This window comes from Anomaloglossus baeobatrachus, chromosome 6 (assembly GCF_048569485.1).
Source record: "Anomaloglossus baeobatrachus isolate aAnoBae1 chromosome 6, aAnoBae1.hap1, whole genome shotgun sequence".
Taxonomy (NCBI): Eukaryota; Metazoa; Chordata; class Amphibia; order Anura; family Aromobatidae; genus Anomaloglossus; species Anomaloglossus baeobatrachus.
In genome coordinates, this window is record NC_134358.1 from 305,597,271 (window position 1) to 305,618,590 (window position 21,320).

General features: G+C 43.2%; 1 protein-coding gene across 1 annotated transcript in view; it reads right to left on the reverse strand.

The window, feature by feature from the left end:
* LOC142243898 (NFX1-type zinc finger-containing protein 1-like) overlaps positions 1-21,320 on the reverse strand; it is a 312,672-nt gene that overhangs the window by 43,799 nt on the left and 247,553 nt on the right. The window contains exon 25 of the mRNA XM_075316094.1: positions 19,009-20,598. Within this exon, the coding sequence (XP_075172209.1) occupies positions 19,009-20,598 (1,590 nt within the window). The remainder of the gene's footprint in view (positions 1-19,008; positions 20,599-21,320) is intronic.

The following is a 21,320-nucleotide window of genomic DNA, read 5'->3' on the forward strand; positions in this document are numbered from 1 at the left end:
TTTTATATTTAGTGTAGGGACCTACAGACATGAGGTCCCTTGACGAGGGTGTAGGCTTACGTTTTATGGCCATAAATACCAACAAAAACCTCATATTTTTTTGTTTGTACAGGATACAGCCAGGCCCCTTTCTGTTGGGCCTTGCATTGTAGAGTGTCTGTCCGTGCATGATATACAGTGGAGTACGGCTTGGCAGCCCGCCTGATCTAATAGAAGGGCGTTACCTAATAGGCTGCGGGTTTGTGACTGTGTCATCTGCATGTGAACAGCGCTCTATGCAAGCCACTTGTGTGCAGTTTTATCATCTAGCAGTCACCTCCCCTCCATTCCATGAAGGTGTGTGTGTGATCTGCTTCTCCTGCACCTGTGATGCCTTCACTTAGTGGGGGTTTAGCTGTATCCTGCTAGAGCATCAGTTTTTGGCCAGGGCGATGTACACACTGCAGCCCAACTTGCTGTGAGTAATACTTGATTTTTGGAGGACATTATCCTCTTATTGTTGCTTTTTTTTAAATCCTGTAGTGCAACAAACACATATACAGTGTCCATCTTCTTCTATGGGAAGTGATGTACAAATTAGGCCAACAATTGTCCCACACCAAACAGGTACATTAATGACACAAAGGCCATCTCAACAGCCATCATTTGTCCCACAAGTACCCCAACAAACACCAATGCAAACCTCTTTTAACTATCCTAGTATTGTTAGTAATGTTCATAGACTACCTCAAATGTTTCAACAACCAACATCCTACCAGGTTCCTAATAATCCACAACAACAGTACTTTCAACAACAGACTTACCCAACTAACTTCACATACACACATACTCAGCCTCTTCCAACACATCAATATGTACCACCTACACTTGGTCTTCCAGCTGCTCAAACAATTGCATCAATATTTGTTCCAAGTACAACAACTGTTACTAGTGGAAACACTGATCAGACACTCACTACAACATCTAGTGTTGTGCAGCAAACATATTCTGTAGGTGTCAATGCAATGGAGACTACACAGGAAAGCATCAGTAGCCTAGGGGATTTAGTTGAATCATAATGTAATATTGTATGTATCACTTTACATTTTGGTATGTTTTCTAGGGTATTGCTGGTCGGAAAACATTTCAAAATGTAACACATTACATACTCTATATGCATGGGGTCATATTTGTGTTTTCCTTTCCAAAGATTCAATAGAAATTACTCTATCACTTCAAAAACATTACCTGCCTGTTAGAATGTTGCCTTGCTCTGGACATGTTGTTTGGACCATCCATTAGAAAAAAACTGGATTTAGGGAAAAAATGCATGCACATAAACTACTACACTAACATTCAGACACCTTTATTATTAAAAATCCAGCCACTATGCAGTATCTGCATATGGTCTGGTCCCATACTTGTATTCCAATAGTGTCAAACAAATTATGTTTGCGTGACATTATTGCATAATAAAGTATGGTGTTTTGTATGGGCTAATGTCCCTGACAAAATTCTTAAAAAAAAAAAAAAAGAATACAGGGTGTTTTGCAAAAGATAACAGACATACATAGGTTCAATAAAAAATCTGGACTAATTTTTTCACATCCAATTTGCCATATTTTTATTAGTCATGTTTATTCAGTAGTACTGTTACTTGCAAAACAAAAATTCCTGATTTTATAGCAATAAATTTAAATCCCAATAGCTTATTGGGACCACAAACACAACCAACCAACCAAAAAAAACACAAAGTATATCTATGTATGGTCATTTTCTCTTTTGTATTACATATGTGTTTGTGCTTATGTAACCAAGTGATAAAAAACTATAACAATGTCAAATTTATACATGACTATGGCAATTTAAACGAAAATAATCTTTAAACTGATTCCTCACTTGTAGACCAGAAGTGGACACATTGGTTCTAAGACTACCATTCTCTACAAATGGTGCATTTAAAGCTGACAACTCCTCAATGTCTTCGTCATTGCTTTCATGTAATCTACAGTAATTATGTAACACTACTGTAGCTTTAATGACAGCCTTGATGGTGGTTGGTTGGAGTTGGATGGTGGTTTGATAAATGCGCCATCTTGAGGCCAAAATGCCAAAGGCACGTTCAACATAGCAATGTGCTCTGGCCAATTTGCTATTAAATAGGGCTTTTGATCTGTCCATCCCTCTTCTGGGATATGAACACATCAAATGCCTAGACAATGCAAACCCCTGATCTGCAACCATGACAAAAGGAACAATAGGGCCATTATTACCAGGCAATGGTCTTGGTGCAGGCAAACTTAAACTATCAGACATTAATCGTCTTGCTAAACGTGAGCTTCTGAAAATGTGTACATCTGAGGCACTGCCATAGGCCCCAATATCAGCAAATAAAAAGCAGTAGTTTGTATCTACCATGGCCAAAATAACTACAGAAAAAAACTTATGATAATTAAAATATCTTGATGCAGAGTTAGGTGGTTTCTATACTCTAATGTGCTTTCCGTCAATGGCGCCAATACAATTAGGGAAAGCTGTTTTCTCAAAAAATTCATCTGAAATGTGCATCCATTCCTGTGTTGAAGGCAGCTGCATGACATGATGTCTAAGGGTCTCCCATAGCACAGTGCAGGTATGCAGGATAATCTTGCCAATTGTAGACCTTCCCAATAAGAATTCGAAATGTAGACTGCTGATGGATTGCCCAGTTGCAAGGTAACTGAAATATAAAAAAAACATGACCTTACTTTGACTATTCATGAAAGGTTTTTTTTCAAAACAAATATTTGTGTCATCCAATGACTGGCGAGATGCTGTGTATGACTATTATTTTATTGCTTTTGTTGGAAAAACATATGTGTTGATATTTACTTTCCATATTGGAAAAATAATTACTTTTCTGTTTAATAAACAAGATTGTTTGATTTATGACTCTTGTTTCTTTAATTTTGGTAGAGATAGAATGGTAGATGTGAGCACTCAGATCATATTTTAAGATTACAATGAGGTTATGTGATCTATATAAGTTTTCAACAAATACCTACATTTAAAATTACATAATTTCTACAAAATGATGCCTTTGAGATTTAACATGTATTTCAAAATAACAGATAAAGCATGAGTATACATGACAACACCTACCGTAAAGTCACCAACAGTCGTTCCTCAGGGGAGATGCTGAGGCGCATACAGGTGTCCTGATGCTTCAAACTAAGGTACACAAGGCCAAGGATGTTGTCAAATGAATTCATGGTGAGATGGCAGTAGGCTTGGAATTTGGGTGGAAATTTCCGCATTTCGCCATAGAGAATATTAAAATGCCCATGTGTTTTCCTGAGCTTCACAAGGGGGTGAATCCACATCCTTCTCTCCAGTAGTGGCTCAATCATATGTCGCCTAACCCCAAATCTCTTAGATATCAACCAGAGCAAATACATGGTTGCTTCGTTGGAGATAGACATTTTGGAGTGTGTATAATGTGAGAATTAGCTCAGAAGCCATGTTTTTAAAGTTTTTTTAAGCAAACTAACCAAATTGGGTAGTTAATTGACCAATTTAACACACCAGGCACACATTATGATGGTCTAACAAGGTTATTTGTGTGAAAATACGGATCCAGAAAAACGGACGGCACACGTACGTATTTTATGTCAATACGGACATTCCACACGTGCACACGGCTCGCATACGCCATCACACGGATGCCATACGTACCGGAGAAACGCCCCTAAAAAACGGAACACGGACCCGAAAAACGGACCGTGAGACACGTATTTTTTTTTGCGGAAGTGTGTTTTAGGCCTAAGATATTCTTTCAGACTTCTGATATTCCACCAGAGTCGTATTCCTTGCTTCTGAGTAGAAACAATATCATTAGCCAACTGTGTAAAATTCATATCCTCAGGGTTCTTATATGTAGATCCAAAAACATTAATGGATTCATTATTCCAGGATGCAACTCGTGCATCCCAACCCGAGGCCATATTATAGGAAAAAAACAAAACACACCAGTATTTAAAATAATCAAGAGTAATCAGATCAATATATTTATATCAGAACCGCAATGCGTGCGTGCAAATTCCAAGAAACCCGACTAAAGGCCGCTTTACACGCTGCGATTTCGTGACCGATATCGCTAGCGTGCATACCTGCCCCCATCGGTTGTGCGACATGGGCAAATCGCTGCCCGTGGCGCACAACATCGCGCAGACCCGTCACACTACTTACCTGCCTACCGACGTCGCTGTGACCGGCGAACCGCCTCCTTTCTAAACGACGTCACAGCAGCCTCACTGAACCGCCGCCCAATTGAAGCGGAGGGGCGGAGATGAGCAGGACGTAACATCCCGCCCACCTCCTTCCTTCTTCAAACAGCAAACTGTTTCTGTTATAGATCCACTGGGACCCTCCTGGTGGACCTGGTTGGGAGTGTCCTTCTCTAGCCTTTGCTGACCTGACCCTGTGGAGCTAGGCCATCTAGAGGCGAAGATCTGGGCCTTTTGAGAAACCAATCCGAGACCCATGAGATCTTTCTTGTTTTTTGCATATTACTAGAATGTACAACCACAAAAAGGTGGGGAGAAAGATGACCGTGATTGGATGCAGGGCTCGCGTGATGTCCCAATGTCACATAAGCCCTGAACAACGGTTACTGACAGCGCTAGAACTGCACCAGAACAGGAGGTGAGTACAGGCCCAAAAAATGTAATTCTGGCTTTTTGATTTTTTTTTTCTCATTACACCATTTGCCAATCAAATTAATTTATTATATATTTTGATAGATTGGACATTTATGAATGCAGCTATATCAAATATGTGTATTTTTTATTTCTTTTAATTGCTTTATTTATAATGGGTCAAAGGGGTAGTGAGTTGAACTTTTTTGTTCAAGTCAAAGTTTATTAGAATAACAGAAGAGAATCAAACAATTGCACAGCGCACAGGCTGAGGGTATATGTTCCAGGCTAGCTGCTGAAAAATCACAGTTCCGTGTCTACACCTGCGCCACTGGCGACCAAAAATAACAAGTACAATTCGTATTTATGTGGAATAGGAAGAACAAGTTGAAAAATAAAGAGATAAAGAAGAAGAGCTGGAAGAAGGATTTAGAGACAGTAAAGACAACAGAAACGTGGGAAAGTAAGATGAAAGGGGAAGGGTACAAAGTGTTCCCACCCGAACGGACTCACCCCCCTACATCAAAACCACAATTTCAAGGTTAGCCTTCCAGGTACAGAAATAAGAGAATTAATAGAAGATTACCCAGATACCTGCCTCCCGTGAATCCATAGACCCATATCCGTTGAGTCCCTGAACATAATCCAAGGGGCCCACGTGGTATCAACTTTGTCCTTGTTGCCGAGTGTCTGACCTATCAAGGTCTCCATCCTGAGGATTTTGTTGCACTCTACTATGAATTCATCCCATGACGGAATTCTAGTTTGCTTCCAATATCTTGGAATTAGGTTTCTGGCAGCTGTTAAAAAATGTCTTAATAAACCTTTCCTAAACCCTGAAGCAGAGACATCCCCGAGGGACAGGAGAGCTAACTCTTTTGTGGGCTGGATCTGCCTGAAGGATAGTTTATTGAGTAACTGGAAGATGCTCTCCCAGAATGATCTCACTGGGTATATGACCACCAGATATGAGTGAGGGTTCCCCTCTCCTTTTGGCATCTCCAGCACACATCAGAGGCTGATGGAAAGGCAGCATGGATACTCACAGGACACCTATACCACCTAGATAGAACCTTGTAGCACCTCTCCTGTGATATCACATTCAGCAAAGATTTACCAATAAATAGAAGGATTTTTGTCCACTCCTCAGCCGAGAATGACCTCCCCCACTCTCTTTCCCACTTGCCAAAGTACCCAGGCAAGCCATCCCTCGCACCTCTGCCTCTGAGAAACAAGTCATACAAGGTTGAGACGGTATGACCTGGAGGATCCTTCTCTAGGCAAAGGGTCTCAAAGGGAGTGAGTGTCCTATAGATGTGTACTCTCCTAGCCATAGACACTATAAAACTTTTCAGCTGTTCATAGAAGAACCACATATCTTGAGAGCTGTTCATATCTGAGTAATTATGTAGGGGTGTAATACCTGTATCTGAGATAAAGTCACAAATAATAGGATAGTCACTCTTCCTTTTATGGAGAAATATCGATCTATGGAAACCCTCCTGAAAATCTGGATTACTATGGGCTGGTGTCAATGGGCCTGGGATGGAGGATAAGTCAAGTTAAGATATTTATTACCTCGGGACATAAAATTCTGAAATTGCTTAGTGATAAAGGGTACTGTGATGGAGCTGGAGCTAGAGCTGGGTGGTGCTCTGGTCCAAATAACTACCTTCGGATCAACATCAGATTGCGTGCTTTCGGCTTCCACCCATCTTTTTGTTTCCCCTGAATGAAATAAATCCAGAACACACGTCCCCAGAGAGGCATAGCTATACAAAAGGAGATTAGGGAGTCCAGTTCCTCCCATATCTCTTGGTCTACTCAATATTTTGTGGAAAATACGTGGGCGTTTATGTGACCAGACAAATTTGGTTATACTAGATTTCGGACGTGATAAGAAAGAGGTCGGCGACACTAAGGGGATGATTTGGAAGTAATAAAGCAGCCTTGGTAACAGGTCCATTTATCCTGCCAAACCATGAAAGCTGGAGTTTGTTCCAGCTATTGAGGTCTAATTCTAACTTCCTGGAGATGGGATGGTGATTTGATTTAAAGAGGTCAAGGGGATCTGCCATAAGTTTAATTCCTAGGTATGTCAATGAATCCACCTGCTATTTGAAGGGGAGAGAGGCTTTGAGCTGAGTCACCAGCATTGGAGGAAGAGATATACCATATTTTTGGCGTTATAAGACGCACCGGATTATAAGACGCACCCCAAATTTAGACATAAAAAAGGTAAAAAAAATAAAAATGGGGTCCGTCTTATACTCCGATGTTGTCTTACCAGAGGGGGGCAGCAGTGGTGGTGAAGCGAGGTCACAGGAGGCAGAGTTGTGCTAGGAGGCAGAGGTTGTGCTGGCAGGCACGGTGGGTCAGTGGCGGCGGGGTCCGTGGTGGCAGGCGCGGCGGGTCAGTGGTGGCGAGGTCCGTGGTGGCAGGCGCGGCGGGTCAGTGGCGGCGGGGTCCGTGGTGGCAGGCGCAGAGGGTCAGTGACAGCGGGGTCCGTGGTGGCAGGCGCGGCGGGGTACCTGGTGCCTCCGTGGTGGCGGCAGCAGCGGCGGCGGGTGAGTCGTGCAGCAGGCCAGTGTGGTGAGTGTCCCAGTGTCCACAGTCCCGGTTCAAATGATGGCACCTGGAGCGGCGCATGCGCAGATGTCTCGTTCCCCCTCTGTCTATTTCCCCCTCTGTCCCTGTCTCTTTCCCCCTGTCTCTTTCCCCCTCTGTCTCTTTTCCCCCGTCTCTTTTCGCCCGTGTCTCTTATCCACCTCTGTCTCTTTTCCCCCTCTGTCTCTTTTCCCCCTCTCTCTCTTTCGCCCTCTGTCTCTTTCCCATTCTGTCTCTTCCCCCCTCTGTCTCTTTCCCCCTCTATGTCTTTCCCGTCTGTCTCTTTCCCAGTCTGTCTCTTTCCCAGTCTGTCTCTTTCCCAGTCTGTCTCTTTCCCCCTCTGTCTCTTTCCCCCTCTGTCTCTTTCCCCCTCTGTCTCCGTCTCTTTCCCAGTCTGTTTCTTTCCCCCTCTGTCTCTTTTCCCCCTGTCTCTTTTCCCCCTCTGTCTCTTTTTCCCCTCTGTCTCTTTCCCCCTCTGTCTCTTTTCCACCTCTGTCTCTTTTCCCCCTCTGTCTATTTTCTCCCTCTGTCTATTTCCCCCCTCTGTCTCTTTCGCCCTCTGTCTCTGTGTCTTTCCCACCCTGTCTCTTTCCCCCTCTGTCTCTTTCCCAGTCTGTCTTTTTCCCTTTGTCTGTTTTCCCCCTCTGTCTCTTTCCCCCTCTGTCTCTTTTCCCCCTCTGTCTCTTTTCCCCCTCTGTCTTTTTCCCCCTCTGTCTTTTTCCCCCCTCTGTCTCTTTCCCCCTCTGTCTCTTTCCCCCTCTGTCTCTGTCTCTTTCCTAGTCTGTCTCTTTCCCAGTCTGTCTCTTTCCCCCTCTGTCTCTGTCTCTTTCATAGTCTGTCTCTTTCCCCCTCTGTCTCTTTCCCCCTCTGACTCTTTCCCCCTGTCTCTTTTCTCCTTTTGTCTCTTTCCCCCTCTGTCTCTTTTCCCCTCTGTCTCCTTTTCTTTTCCAGTCTGTCTCTTACCCCCTCTGTCTCTTTCTCCTCTGTCTCCGTCTCTTTCCAAGTCTGTTTCTTTCCCCCTCTGTCTCTTTCCCCCTGTCTCTTTTCCCCTGTCTCTTTTCCCCTCCTGTCTCTTTTCCCCCTCTGTCTATTTTCCCCCTCTGTCTCTTTTGCCCTCTGTCTCTTTCCCAGTCTGTCTCTTCTCTCCTCTGTCTCTTTCCCCCTCTGTCTCTTTCCCCATCTGTCTCCGTATCTTTCCCAGTCTGTCTCTTTCCCCCTCTGTCTCTGTCTCTTTCCCTTTCTGTCTCTTACCCCCTCTGTCTCTTACCCCCTCTGTCTCTTTTCCCCCTCTATCTCTTTCCCCCTCTGTGTCCGTCTCTTTCCCCCTGTCTCTTTTCCCCCTGTCTCTTTTCCCCCTGTCTCTTTCCCCCTCTGTCTCTTTCCCCCTCTGTCTCTTTTCTCCCCTGTCTATTTTCTCCCTCTGTCTCTTTCTCCCTCTGTCTCTTTCGTTCTCTGTCTCTTTCCCCATCTGTCTCTTTCCCCATCTGTCTATTTCACCCTCTGTCTCTTTTGCCCTCTGTCTCTTTCCCAGTCTGTCTATTCCCCCTCTGTCTCCGTATCTTTCCCAGTCTGTCTCTTTCCCCCTCTGTCTGTCTCTTACCCCCTCTGTCTCTTTCCCCCTCTGTCTCCATCTCTTTCCCAGTCTGTTTCTTACCCCCTCTGTCTCTTTTCCCCCTCTGTCTATTTTCCCCCTCTGTCTATTTTCCCCCTCTGTCTATTTTCCCCACTCTGTCTCTTTCCCCCTCTGTCTCTTTCACCATCTGTCTCTTTCCCAGTCTGTTTCTTTCCCCCTCTGTCTCTTTCCCCCTCTGTCTCTTCCCCCCCCTCTGTCTCTTTTCCCCCTTTGTCACTTTCCCCCTTTGTCACTTTTCCCCCTTTGTCACTTTTCCTACTCTGTCTCTTTTTCCCCTCTGTCTCTTTCCCCCTCTGTCTCTTTTCCCCCTTTGAATATTTTCCCCCTCTGTCTCTTCCCCCCTCTGTCTCTTTCCCAGTCTGTCTCTTTCCCTCTCGGTCTCTTTTCCCCCTCTGTCTCTTTCCTCCTCTGTCTCTTTCCCAGTCTGTCTCTTTCCCCCTGTCTCTTTTTTACCCTCTGTCTCTCTCCACCTCTGTCTCTTTTCCCCCTCTTCCTCTTTTCCCCCTCTGTCTATCTCTTTCCCTGTCTTTCTGTCTCTATCCGTCTCCCCACCAACATCATATTACCTCACACAGAAGCTTCTTATACTAACAATTTATTTAGTTCCTATAGCAACCAATTACAGCTCTTATTAATAACCTGTAGCTCCTATCTCCATTGACTTTAATGGAGACAGGATTTTTGGAGTGTAACTGTAAAGCGCGGTGTTAAAGTTTCCTGTCAAAACATAGTCTATGATGTTCCCTGAGTCACATGGGGTGTCTGTGTGAAACATTTGTGATTGTAAATGCGACGGTGCGGATTCCTATAGCGGACATACACATATATACACACATACATACACTCAGCTTTATATATTATATGCGCAGGGAACAGCAGCCAAGAATGATTTGACTGTTATGCTCTGCACACTGTAAGTAGTGTTGAGCAGTCGCAGCAGGTTGGGCAACAGAGCTGTGGTGATGACTTTATCCATTAGTGAGAATAAGATGGACAGAATGCCATTGTACTACTAATGCAAGAGTGCCCAACGTGTCCTCACAGCTGAAGGAAGTAACCACTGCAATCCTGGTACCCAACCTGTCACCACTACTTTAGTCTGCAGAGCGCAGCAGCTATTGTGGATTTAATTGTTGCACTCTGAACACTGTAAGTAGAAGAGGGAAATTGCTGGTCAGTGCATAGTGCTGGGCTAGAATAATATGGTGCTTGGCTCCAAAAACAGCTGGGAACTACTGATGACAGGGGGGATGCACAGCTAATGGTGCCACGGCAATGGACATTGGGTCGGAGACTGAGGGGCACTTTGCACACTGCGACATCGCAGGTGCGATGTCGGTGGGGTCAAATTGAAAATGACGCACTTCCGGCATCGCATGCGACATCGCAGTGTGTAAAGGCTGGATGATACGATTAACGAGCGCAAAAGCGTCGTAATCGTATCATCGGTACAGCGTCGGCGTAATCCATGATTACGCTGACACGACGGTCCGATGTTGTTCCTCGCTCCTGCGGCCGCACACATCGCTGTGTGTGAAGTCGCAGGAGCGAGGAACGTCTCCTACCGGCCTCACTGCGGCTTCCGTAGGATATGCGGAAGGAAGGAGGTAGGCAGGATGTTTACATCCTGCTCATCTCCGCCCCTCCGCTCTGATTGGCCGCCTGCCGTGTGACGTCGCAGTGACGCCGCACGACCCGCCCCCTTAACAAGGAGGCGGGTCGCCGGCCACAGGGACGTCGCACGGCAGGTGAGTGTGTGTGTGAAGCTGGCGTAGCGATAACTTTCGCTACGCCAGCTATCACCACATATCGCTGCTGCGACGGGGGCGGGCACTATCGCACTCGGCATCGCAGCATCGGCCTGCGATGTCGTAGTGTGCAAAGCCCGCCTGAGTCTACTCGCCTGTGGCCTGCTTCCGAACCAGTCTATTCTAAAAAGTGAGGGGAGCAAAAAGAGATGTGGCCAACTTCTGTTTCATAAATTTTATATTATGTATGATATCAACTCACATAAATTATTCATTTTCTGATGAAAAGGCTGCCAAACTACATGGGACATTTATTGTCAAAGGGCAATATCTCATGAACTGTGAGCCAAAAACAGATTGGACATTGATTTTGTTGTAGAGGAGTTGAAAAAGGAAAAATGACAGAAATAACATGGAACAGGAAATTTTTTAAGCAAAACAATGTTTATTACATAAAGTTAGTATACAATGTTTATAATTATGGTGAATACAATGGTGGCTATTTGAGTAGAGTTTAATTTCTTACAATGAAAGATAGAAAACTTAGCACCCCAATATGTAATACTGTACCATAGTATTTTTCCTAAATCAAGAGAAAGAAGGAATCTATTGAACAGCATTACATATTGGAAGCCATTACTTTGTATTAGCATTTGTATTCAAAATATATGTACTCAAACTGAGAACAACTGAGACTAATTGAGTAAATAACTTGCTGCAGAATGCAAACTAATGCGAGCTTTACACGAGACGAGCTATCGTGAGATGCATCGTCAAGGTCACGGTTTTCATGACGCACATCCGGCATCGTGCCCGACATAGTTTCGTGTGACACCTCCGAGCGACGCTGAATCGCTCACAAATTGTGAGTCGTGTACTCGTCGCTAAGTTTTAAAAAATTGTTTATTTAACATGGCGCCGGATGTTCATCGTACCCGGGGCAGCACACTTCGCTCCGTGTGACACCCCGGGAACGATGAACACAGCTTACCTACGTCCCGCGGCTCCCGCCGGTAATGCGAAAGGAAGGAGGTGGGCGGGATGTTTACGTCCCGCTCATCTCCGCCCCTCCGTTTGTATTGGCCGGCGACTGTGGGACGTCGCTGTGACACCGAACGTCCCACCCCCTTCAGGAAGAGGATGTTCGCCGCCCACAGCGAGGACGCTCAGCAGGTAAGTACGTGTGATGGCGGTTTAACGACTTTGTGCAACACGGGCAGCGATTTGCCCGTGACGCACAAACGACAGGGGCGGGTACGATCGATCGTGCAATCACACGATAGATCGTACCGTGTAAAGCCTGCATAAATTGAAGAGAAAGAAGGAATCTATTGAACAGCGTTACATATTGGAAGCCATTACTTTATATTAGCATTTGTATTCAAAATATATGTACTCAAACTGAGAACAAGTGAGACTAATTGAGTAAATAACTTGCTACAGAATGCAAACAGTTGCTATTTACACGACATTGAGATTCACAGAGTCAGTACTGGGCTTATTTGATGCAAGATGTATACTATTCATGATCCTGTAGAAGTGTTCTGGATTATTGCACTAACTGCGGCTTATACTAAACTGGTAAGGAATTAGAGGCTATCTGCCAGCAAGTTTTACCTTCCAACTTGTAATAATTTTTAATTAGAAGACCTGGAAAGCTGTTTAAAAGGAACATTGTTATGTCTAAAAACACAAAAACACAGTTTCTTGCAGATATAGGGTTAATCTGCAGGTAGTGTTAAAATGATAGATTGCCTTACTAGGACAGAGGCAATGGGGAATAATAAACTGATACCCTCCCTGCGGCTGCTCGTTTACAGTCAATAGGCGGTAGAAGGAGCGATTACAGTCACTACTTACTATACAGTGAGCACACGGTTATCACTGACATTTGATTGACAGCCTGCTATGTACACACTGTAGAGCACAATGTCAATCAATGTGTAGTAAGCAGTATAGTTCTGCACCGTCACTGTAACTGAAAGCATAATATAATATAATACAGGAAAAAAGAAATCATGCTCATGCTTTTTCCTAAGGAGACGGAGATGTCTCTAAAATGCGTGGAACTGTAAAAATAAAAGGAAATCTTTTTAATCTACAGCATCTGTGGTCTTTAGCGTGGCATTAAACCCGTTCCCTTTTACCTATATATTATATTATCTCTACGGGGCCGCTGCTAAACCACCAGACACTGACAAGTGTAAGAAAGGGGTTGTGACTGGCACAACCTCACCAGGTGAGTGCATTTCTCTCTTGTCTCTCTACCCTCATACCGGGTAAGACCCTATTTGTGCTTTTTCCCTCCTACAGTGTGACTGAAAGCAAGCAGCTGCAGGGAGGATACAAGTTTATTTTTTACCCTGTATCTTCTGCTTATAATTTTAACACTAGAACTACTGAGGTAGTCATTTTGACTACTTTGCACTATGTATTTCTATATAGGTGTCACGAGTCCAGTAGTTCTAGTGTTAATGCAGATTAACCCTATAAATATAAATAGCATTTTTTTTGTTCCCTGTAAGCATACCTGTATGTGGAGTTTAGCAGCAGCATGACGAAGAAAGTGAATTATTATTTCAGTATGCCTAACTACCCTGCATACACAATGGAAATAGTCAAAATTGCTGATAACACAGACGTTGACTTTGCTATTGATAGATAGATAGATGGGTTTGGAGAAACTGAAAAGTAGTATATACTGTTTAACTCAGATAAAAGTAAGAATGGAATCTGAGATAAGAATACATAAGTTGCCATTATATACTAAGTAGGCAAAAACTACATAAATTTGACAATCACCCCTGGAAGAAGCAGTGGCCAAATACTCACTAACACGAAGGTATTCTATAGGATGCTATCATTATGGGTGGTTTTTTTTACATATATTTCATACATTTGTCAGCTCTGGACTTGTGACGCCCCAGGGCTGTGGGGTACTCGGTCCCAGGCATGTGGTGCGCAGGGGGAATAGTCATGGTCGCGGCCGATGCCCGGTTTCGTGACCCTGGGGATCGCTCCAACAAAAGGGGTGAAAAATGGAAAAAATAAAAGAAAATAAAATGAAAGAGTTTTCGACTTTGCCACTTATTGAAGCTGCAGGGTCCTGCTGGGGCTGGTAGAGTAATGCAGCTTAGGTGTTTTGGGCCCTCCGCTAGCAGGGCTAGGGCCCAGCAGTGGATGATAAGGGGGCTATAGTAAGGGACAGTCAGTGTATGTGTACGGAGGCGAGAAAGAAACAGTCCACACCGGTATTGCAGTTTCAACTTGCCTTTTTACTTTGGCTTGGTACCTGGACCCACTGGTGCTGGTTTCAGGTGTTCCCACTCCCCTTTTTCTCCGTGCCAGTTGTGACCTGAGGTAGCTGTCCTCCGTGAACACTTGTTGATATTAGGCTCCCGTAGCTTAGAGCTTATGGGGAAGCCCCTCCGTTTCAGTCTTGGTCCTATTGCAGGCAGCCTGGACTATTTAGTGGGTGGACCTCTGTCTCTGATCCCAGGTCCCCATTTTGCTGCTGATGCTTTAGACTCTTTGGTTGGTGAGGGACCCTGGAGATCCCCTCACCTGGCAGATTTAAAATTTGACCATAAAGTATCCCGCTGTCCTAGGGTCTGCACCTCGCCTTGTGCTGAGTCCTGTGAGCCTAGGTTCCGTACTTCCACTGGCGTCTCGAGGTTCTTGGAGTCCTATACTTCCACAGGTAACCCACGGTTCCTGGAGTCCCGGTTCTTTACTCCACAGTCCTTGTCTCCTTTACAGCGTCCCGTTCTTACTTTAGGTCTTTACACCTTTCCTTCACTCCTCACTCTCACTCCTTCACTTCCTCCCGCCAACTTCCCAACTGACCACTCACCCCTCCCCCTTGCTGGGTCTCTCCCTACAGATTGGGTGGCAATTTGCCAATAAGTGCCCATCCCTTTTACCTGTTGCTAGGCAGTCTCCCAGTCTGGAATTGGGGTTTTGTATGTGGCCTGAGAGTGCTGGTGTGTTGATTGGCATGGATAGATTGGCATGGATATTCCGGGTTTGGGTTTTCACAGGTTACATTTTGTGGCACCTGATACCTCAGGGGTGCTACAGACTTATGAGTATATATTGCACAAAAAGTTGATGTTTTGCATCTTATACTACAATATAAGATTAGACGCACAATGCAGAGTATGATTTTAGTCTAGAGGAATAACTGAATAACCTATATAATCATTTGCACGCAACACTTAGGATTAATATAAATATATGAATAAATCTAATTTATCATCATTTCATGATTTTTTTACATTTGTCACATTAATAACTTAATAATTGTCTCTGTCTTGGTTTGATATCACTTATACCCAGACAGCCTGTTTAGGCCTTGTATACTCATCTATGGGCACACTACTACTGTAATATTATGGAATAATGAGCTAGAATTTACTTGAAAATAGTTGCATGCCCTAATATTTCTCTATGAAGGATTAATCTGGATGTGATTTATGTATTTTTGATGTTACCTTCATCCTCCTTAACCCCTTAACGACCCATGACGTACTGGGTACGTCATGGATCGTGTGCCGGTAAGCCCCGCCCCCTGCAGGCGGCCGCGATCCGCGCACATATCAGCTGTTATCAACAGCTGACATGTGTGCCTGCTAGCCGCGGCCATTAACCCCTTACATTTCGCTGCCAAAATCTGGCAGCGATATGTATATGGGCGCTGCCATGACAGTCACTTACCCCGCCCCCACCGGAAGTCACGTGACATGATCACGTGACTTTCGGCAGTTGCCATGGTAGCACAGGGTCATATGATGACGCCTGTAGCTAACATGACTCACTTCCTCTCAATGCCGGAATACAGTCGGCATTGAAAGTGAAGCAGCAAATCTGCAGTTCTCAGCTCTGTAGCTGAGATCTGCAGATAGTGCAAAGCGATCGGAATGCTGATCTCAATAGCCCCCTAGGGGGACTAGTAAAAAAAAAAAAAAAGTAAAAAAAAAAAGTTTTAAAAAATTAAAAAGGCAACTACCGTCCAGTAAGCCTGACATCAGTAGTATGCAAAGTTTTTGAGGGCATTTTAAGGGATGACATGCAAAAATATATTGCAGAAAATAATATGATAACTGACACAAAGCATGGATTCATGAAAGATAAGTCGTGTCTAACCAACCTGTTGGGGTTCTATGAGGGGGTAAGTTCAAACCTGGATATTGGTAATGCAGCTGATGTGATTTATTTGGACTTTGCAAAGGCATTTGATACTGTACCACATAATAGCCTTATACTAAAGCTCCAGAAGCAAGGACTAGGGGACACAATATGCAACTGGGTAAGGAATTGGCTAAGAGATAGGAAACAAAGAGTAGTCATAAATGGTACATTCTCTAAATGGGCTATAGTCAGCAGTGGGGTGCCGCAGGGATCTGTGCTTGGACCGATTCTTTTTACTCTCTTTATTAATGACCTTGTGGATGGGGTTGATAGTACAGTGTCAGTCTTTGCCGATGACACCAAACTATGTAGGATATTAAAAACTGACCTGGATAGTACAATATTACAAAAAGATCTAGATAAGATGTCAGAATGGGCAGATACTTGGCAAATGAGATTTAATGTTGATAAATGTAAAGTAATGCACCTAGGACGGAGTAATCCTATAGCTGCGTATACATTAAATGGAAGTAAACTCGGGACTACAGAACAGGAGAAGGACTTGGGTATTCTCATTACAAATAAGCTGAGCAGCAGCACTCAATGTCAAGCAGCAGCTGCTAAAGCAAACAAGATTTTAGGGTGTATAAAAAGAGAGATTAGATCCCGTGATCCCAACGTATTGTTACCCCTCTATAAATCACTTGTAAGGCCACATCTGGAATACGGGATCCAGTTTTGGGCTCCACATTTTAAAAAGGACATTCAGAAGTTAGAGTCAGTTCAAAGGCGGGCAACTAGACTATTACAAGGAATGGAAGGCCTCCCATATGATGGCAGGTTGAAAAAGTTAGATATGTTTAGCTTAGAAAAAAGACGTCTCAGAGGAGATCTCATTTATATGTATAAATACATGTGTGGTCAATATAAAGGACTGGCACATGACTTATTTCTTCCAAAAACAATACTAAGGACCAGGGGGCACTCACTGCGAGTGGAAGAAAAGCGATTCCGACACCTAAATAGGAAAGGGTTCTTTACAGTTAGACCGGTCAGACTGTGGAATACACTACCACAAGAGGTTGTAATGGCAGATACTATAACAGCTTTTAAAAAAGGGCTGGATGATTTCCTCAGTACACAAAACATTGTTGGTTATAAATGACTTAGTGACTAAATGTAGAACTGGTGGAGGAAGGTTGAACTAGATGGACCTAGGTCTTTTTTCAACCTAAGTAACTTTGTAACTATGTAAAAAAAATAAAAAAACCTAAAAGTTCAAATCACCCCCCTTTCACCCCATTGAAAATTAAAGGGTTAAAAAAATAAAAAATACACACATATTTGGTATCGCCACGTTCAGAAATGCCCGATCTATCAAAATATAAAATCAATGAATCTGATCAGTAAACGGCGTAGCGGCAAAAAAATTCCAAACGCCAAAATTACGTATTTTGGTCGCCGCAAATTTTGCGCAAAATGCAATAACAGGCGATCAAAACGTAGCATCTGCGCAAAAATGGTACCTATAAAAACGTCAGGTCGAGACGCAAAAAATAAGCCATCACTGAGCCTCAGATCCTAAAAAATGAGAATGCTACGGGTTTTGGAAAATGGCGCAAAACGTGCGCCACGTTTTTTGGACAAGCTTGTGAATTTTTTTTAACCCCTTAGATACAAGTAAACCTATACATGTTTGCTGTCTACAAACTCGCACCGACCTGAGGCATCACATAGATACCTCAGTTTAACCATATAGTGAACACAGTGAATAAAATATCCCAAAAACTATTGTACGGTCACACTTTTTTTGCAATTTTTCCGCACTTGGAATTTGTTTGCCGTTTTCCAGTACACTATATGGTAAAACTTATGATTTCATTTAAAAGTACAACTCGTCCCGCAAAAAACAAGCCCTCATATGGCAAGATTGATGGAAAAATAAAAACGTTACGCCTCTCGGAAGAAGGGGAGCAAAAAACAAAAACGCAAAAACGGAAAGTTCCCGGGGGCTGAAGGGGTTAATATCTTCTTTGATATTTTATATGGAATAGCCCACTTTTTAAATTTACTGTTTTTATCATGTATACTTTAATTTTGTGATTAAAGCATGACTCCAGTGGTTTTCTTTTTTTAATTGTGTCACTGGAGTGGTGATTTAAATGTAAGTCCCCTGACTCCTGGCTTACCTTTTCATCTTTTTTAGAGCATCGTTACGGCCAGACTATAGCGATTTGTGACTTTCTGGCTGCGCCAGTGCTTCATGGAGTGCGTCGTAGGTCACAACTCAATACAAGTCTATTAGACCCTTGTTCTGGCTCTCATAGAGATGCATTGGGAGCCTGTGATGTAACTTCTGACGTCCGATCCACCCTTGCCTGTTAGCTGTAGATGTCGGCTGATCAGATCAGCCAACATGTGCGGGGGACTGTGGGTTCGCGGACAGCCACGGCCTTGGATATACAGGTACGTCAAAAGTCGTAAAGAGGTTAATAAAATATATTGCTATCTTACACATTTTTAAGTCATTTTTTGCAGGTTTAGGTAGGTAAATCTGATAAGTAAAAGGACTTGAGTTATTAGTGAAAAGTGAACTGTAGCAACCTGTGTCAGGCAGCTGCTGTCAAAGCAAATATCAAGTATGCACTAAAAGGGGTTAAAATGGATCAAAACATGCTTCCACCTCCACAAAAATCACTAATGAGATCAAACACTTTCTCATGTACAGTTTTGCACCAGTGTAGAATAAGGAAATGTCAGTGTCTAAATATGAATAGCCTAATTACTATAAATAAATATTTCAAAAGTTAACACAGTAATGTCTCTCATGGTCTGTTTATTCTGTAAGTTTACATCTGCCACATCTAGAGGAAAGAGTTTCTGTAACAAAGGTATTCTTTACAGTAACTGCAGTGTGGCTCTGGATCTCGCTGCAAGAAACTGCGGTGAAGGTGAAATTGTTGGGAGAATTCTGAATCCCTTTCTCGAAAACAATAATATTGCAAGCTATATGTACTAGATTACTGCAGAGGGGTAGACAGGGAGTACAGATTTTAAGAGAGCCCCTAGTTTTTACCCTGAACTTTTGAAATCAAGCATTACTTTTGACACAGAAAAATTTCGAGGTTGCGGTCCCCAGAATGGTCCCCAGAATGGCACATCAGAAGTGAAAAAAACGTTTTTTGTGCCTTCGATTTAAGTGAAGAAAAAATGAAGCTGATGGCCTAGAACGAACCCAGCGGTCGGAGTCATGGCTGATCGGGGGAGGGTCTGGGGTGCGGTGAAGAACAAGCCTGTCCATGGTAAGAATACTGCTTTCATTGCTTAATATAGAAATAAGCTCCTTGTTTCCTGCTACCACCTCAATCTTTTTCATTTTGACATAGTCCTTTATTATTTGATAATTTTTGTAATCACTGTATGTAAATGTGGGCACATGAGCATGTGACACATCCAGACTGAGATCTGTAAGTCTGCCGTCACAAGCTCCGATTTTAAATAAAAGTTTGAGTTTTTCACCTGCGACTATCATCTGTGCAATGGTCTTGGGCATGCGCTCAATTGCATTTATCATTTGTTTGGAATCACATACCCGAGAAAATATATCTCCATTTGTTTGGACAAAATCTTTCAACTCAGGCTGCCATTTATCAACTACATCAGATTCCTCTTTGTGCAGGCAACATTTCGTATGCTGGTAAGAGCTGGAAAATCTGGTTACACCAAGTCTGCCTTCAAAACACGTAACATGGGGTTCCTTATTACGCAGTAGATTTACATACACACTTTTTTCTATAGTTATTCCAAGGCATGTATTGCAGGGTCCAACAAATAAATTATCTTCTTCTAAGCCTTCAATTTTTACAAAAATATTAGATTTCAGAAAGCATTCACTCCTGAATGTGTGACCACAAATGAGAGTTATAGGGACATCTGTAATGCACCTTACAGGACAGGGAGTCCCACAAAAACTGCTACAGGGATGGCCGCAAGGAAAGGTTTTAGCCTTACAAGGTTCTCTGCAATCTCTTTTTAGTGGTATCTCTGAACATGCTAGATCTCGAGTGTGTCCACATACAGGAATTGTTTTTGGCACCAATTCCTGACAGTCCCCACATGGCTCACTACATATTTTCTTACACTTATGACCTTTCTTACAAGGAGTCTTGAGACAAGGTTTTTCACACTTAATTTGTAAATGTTTAGGATCATAAGGATGGCAATAAAGGGCACAAACATGCCCACAGTCTAAACGATAATCACAAGGAACCATGCATCCACCTTCTGGGACATTAGCAAAGTCTTCAGAAGACGACAAGTAAGTTGTGGTGTTTGGATGATTGACACATTGCACCTTAAGTTCTTTCCCAATTTGTCCATTTTCCGTTAACACATCATGGATTTTTTTCCAGAGGGGAACTTTCGATAGCATCTGCATGTTTCCTATACAATATAACCCTATTCTTGCTCTTGATAAAGCAACACAAACCCGGTTTGGGATTTTAAGGAAACCAACATTGCCAACCAAGTTACTTCTTACGAGTGAGAGGATGATGATATCATTTTCTTCGCCTTGGTATTTATCAACCACACATACCCTGACACCCTGAAACTGAGCTTTGGGCATCATTTTCTGTAAACAATGAAGCTGTCCAGAATAAGTAGTGAGTATTGTTATCTGGGATGGAGAGTAGCCTTGTTGTATAAAATACAGGCAAAGTGACTTCGCAAAAGCAGCTTCATGGACATTCTGACGACTCTTGCCTTCACTGATGTGGTGCTCAGGATGGCTGTGATCCACAAAAAAAAGATTTTGGCAAACACCCTATTAAAGATAAAAAATGGGTAAGTGATTGTAAGTATCTTGAAAAGATAATTGTGCATGTGAAAAATAAACTATACACTATTAACATGTAAAAGAACTGAAAATGAATTTGCCAAATTGTAAGTACTTTTGCCACCAAAACCCAATTTTTACGATATGTTCTGACCTATCCAGGTCTGATAGTACTAACTTATCATTTACTGATTGCTATGGCTTCAGGTACCGTCACACATAACGAGATCGCTAGCGAGATCACTGCTGAGTCACGGTTTCTGTGACGCAGTAGCGATCCCGTTTGCGATCTCGTTATGTGTGACATCTACCAGCGATCAGGCCCCTGCTGTGAGATCTCTAGTCGTTGCAGAATGACCCAGGTCATTTTCTTCAAAGGCGATGTCTTGCTGGGCAGGACACATTGCTGTGTTTGACACTGTGTGACAGGGTCACAGTGACTGCTGAGATCGTTATACAGGTTGCTACTGCGACCTGTATCGTTCCTGCATCGCTGGTAAGGTCTGACTGTGTGACATCTCATCTGCGACCTCCCAGCGACTTACCAGCGATCCCTATCAGGTCGCATCATTTTCGGGATCGCTGGTAAGTCGTTGTGTGTGACTGGGCCTTTACCATGGAGCCTTTTGTGGTAACTGATTGGTTGTCATACTAATGTCATACTGTGTTATCACGTGCTATGCAATATATAGACTACAACATGAATATAA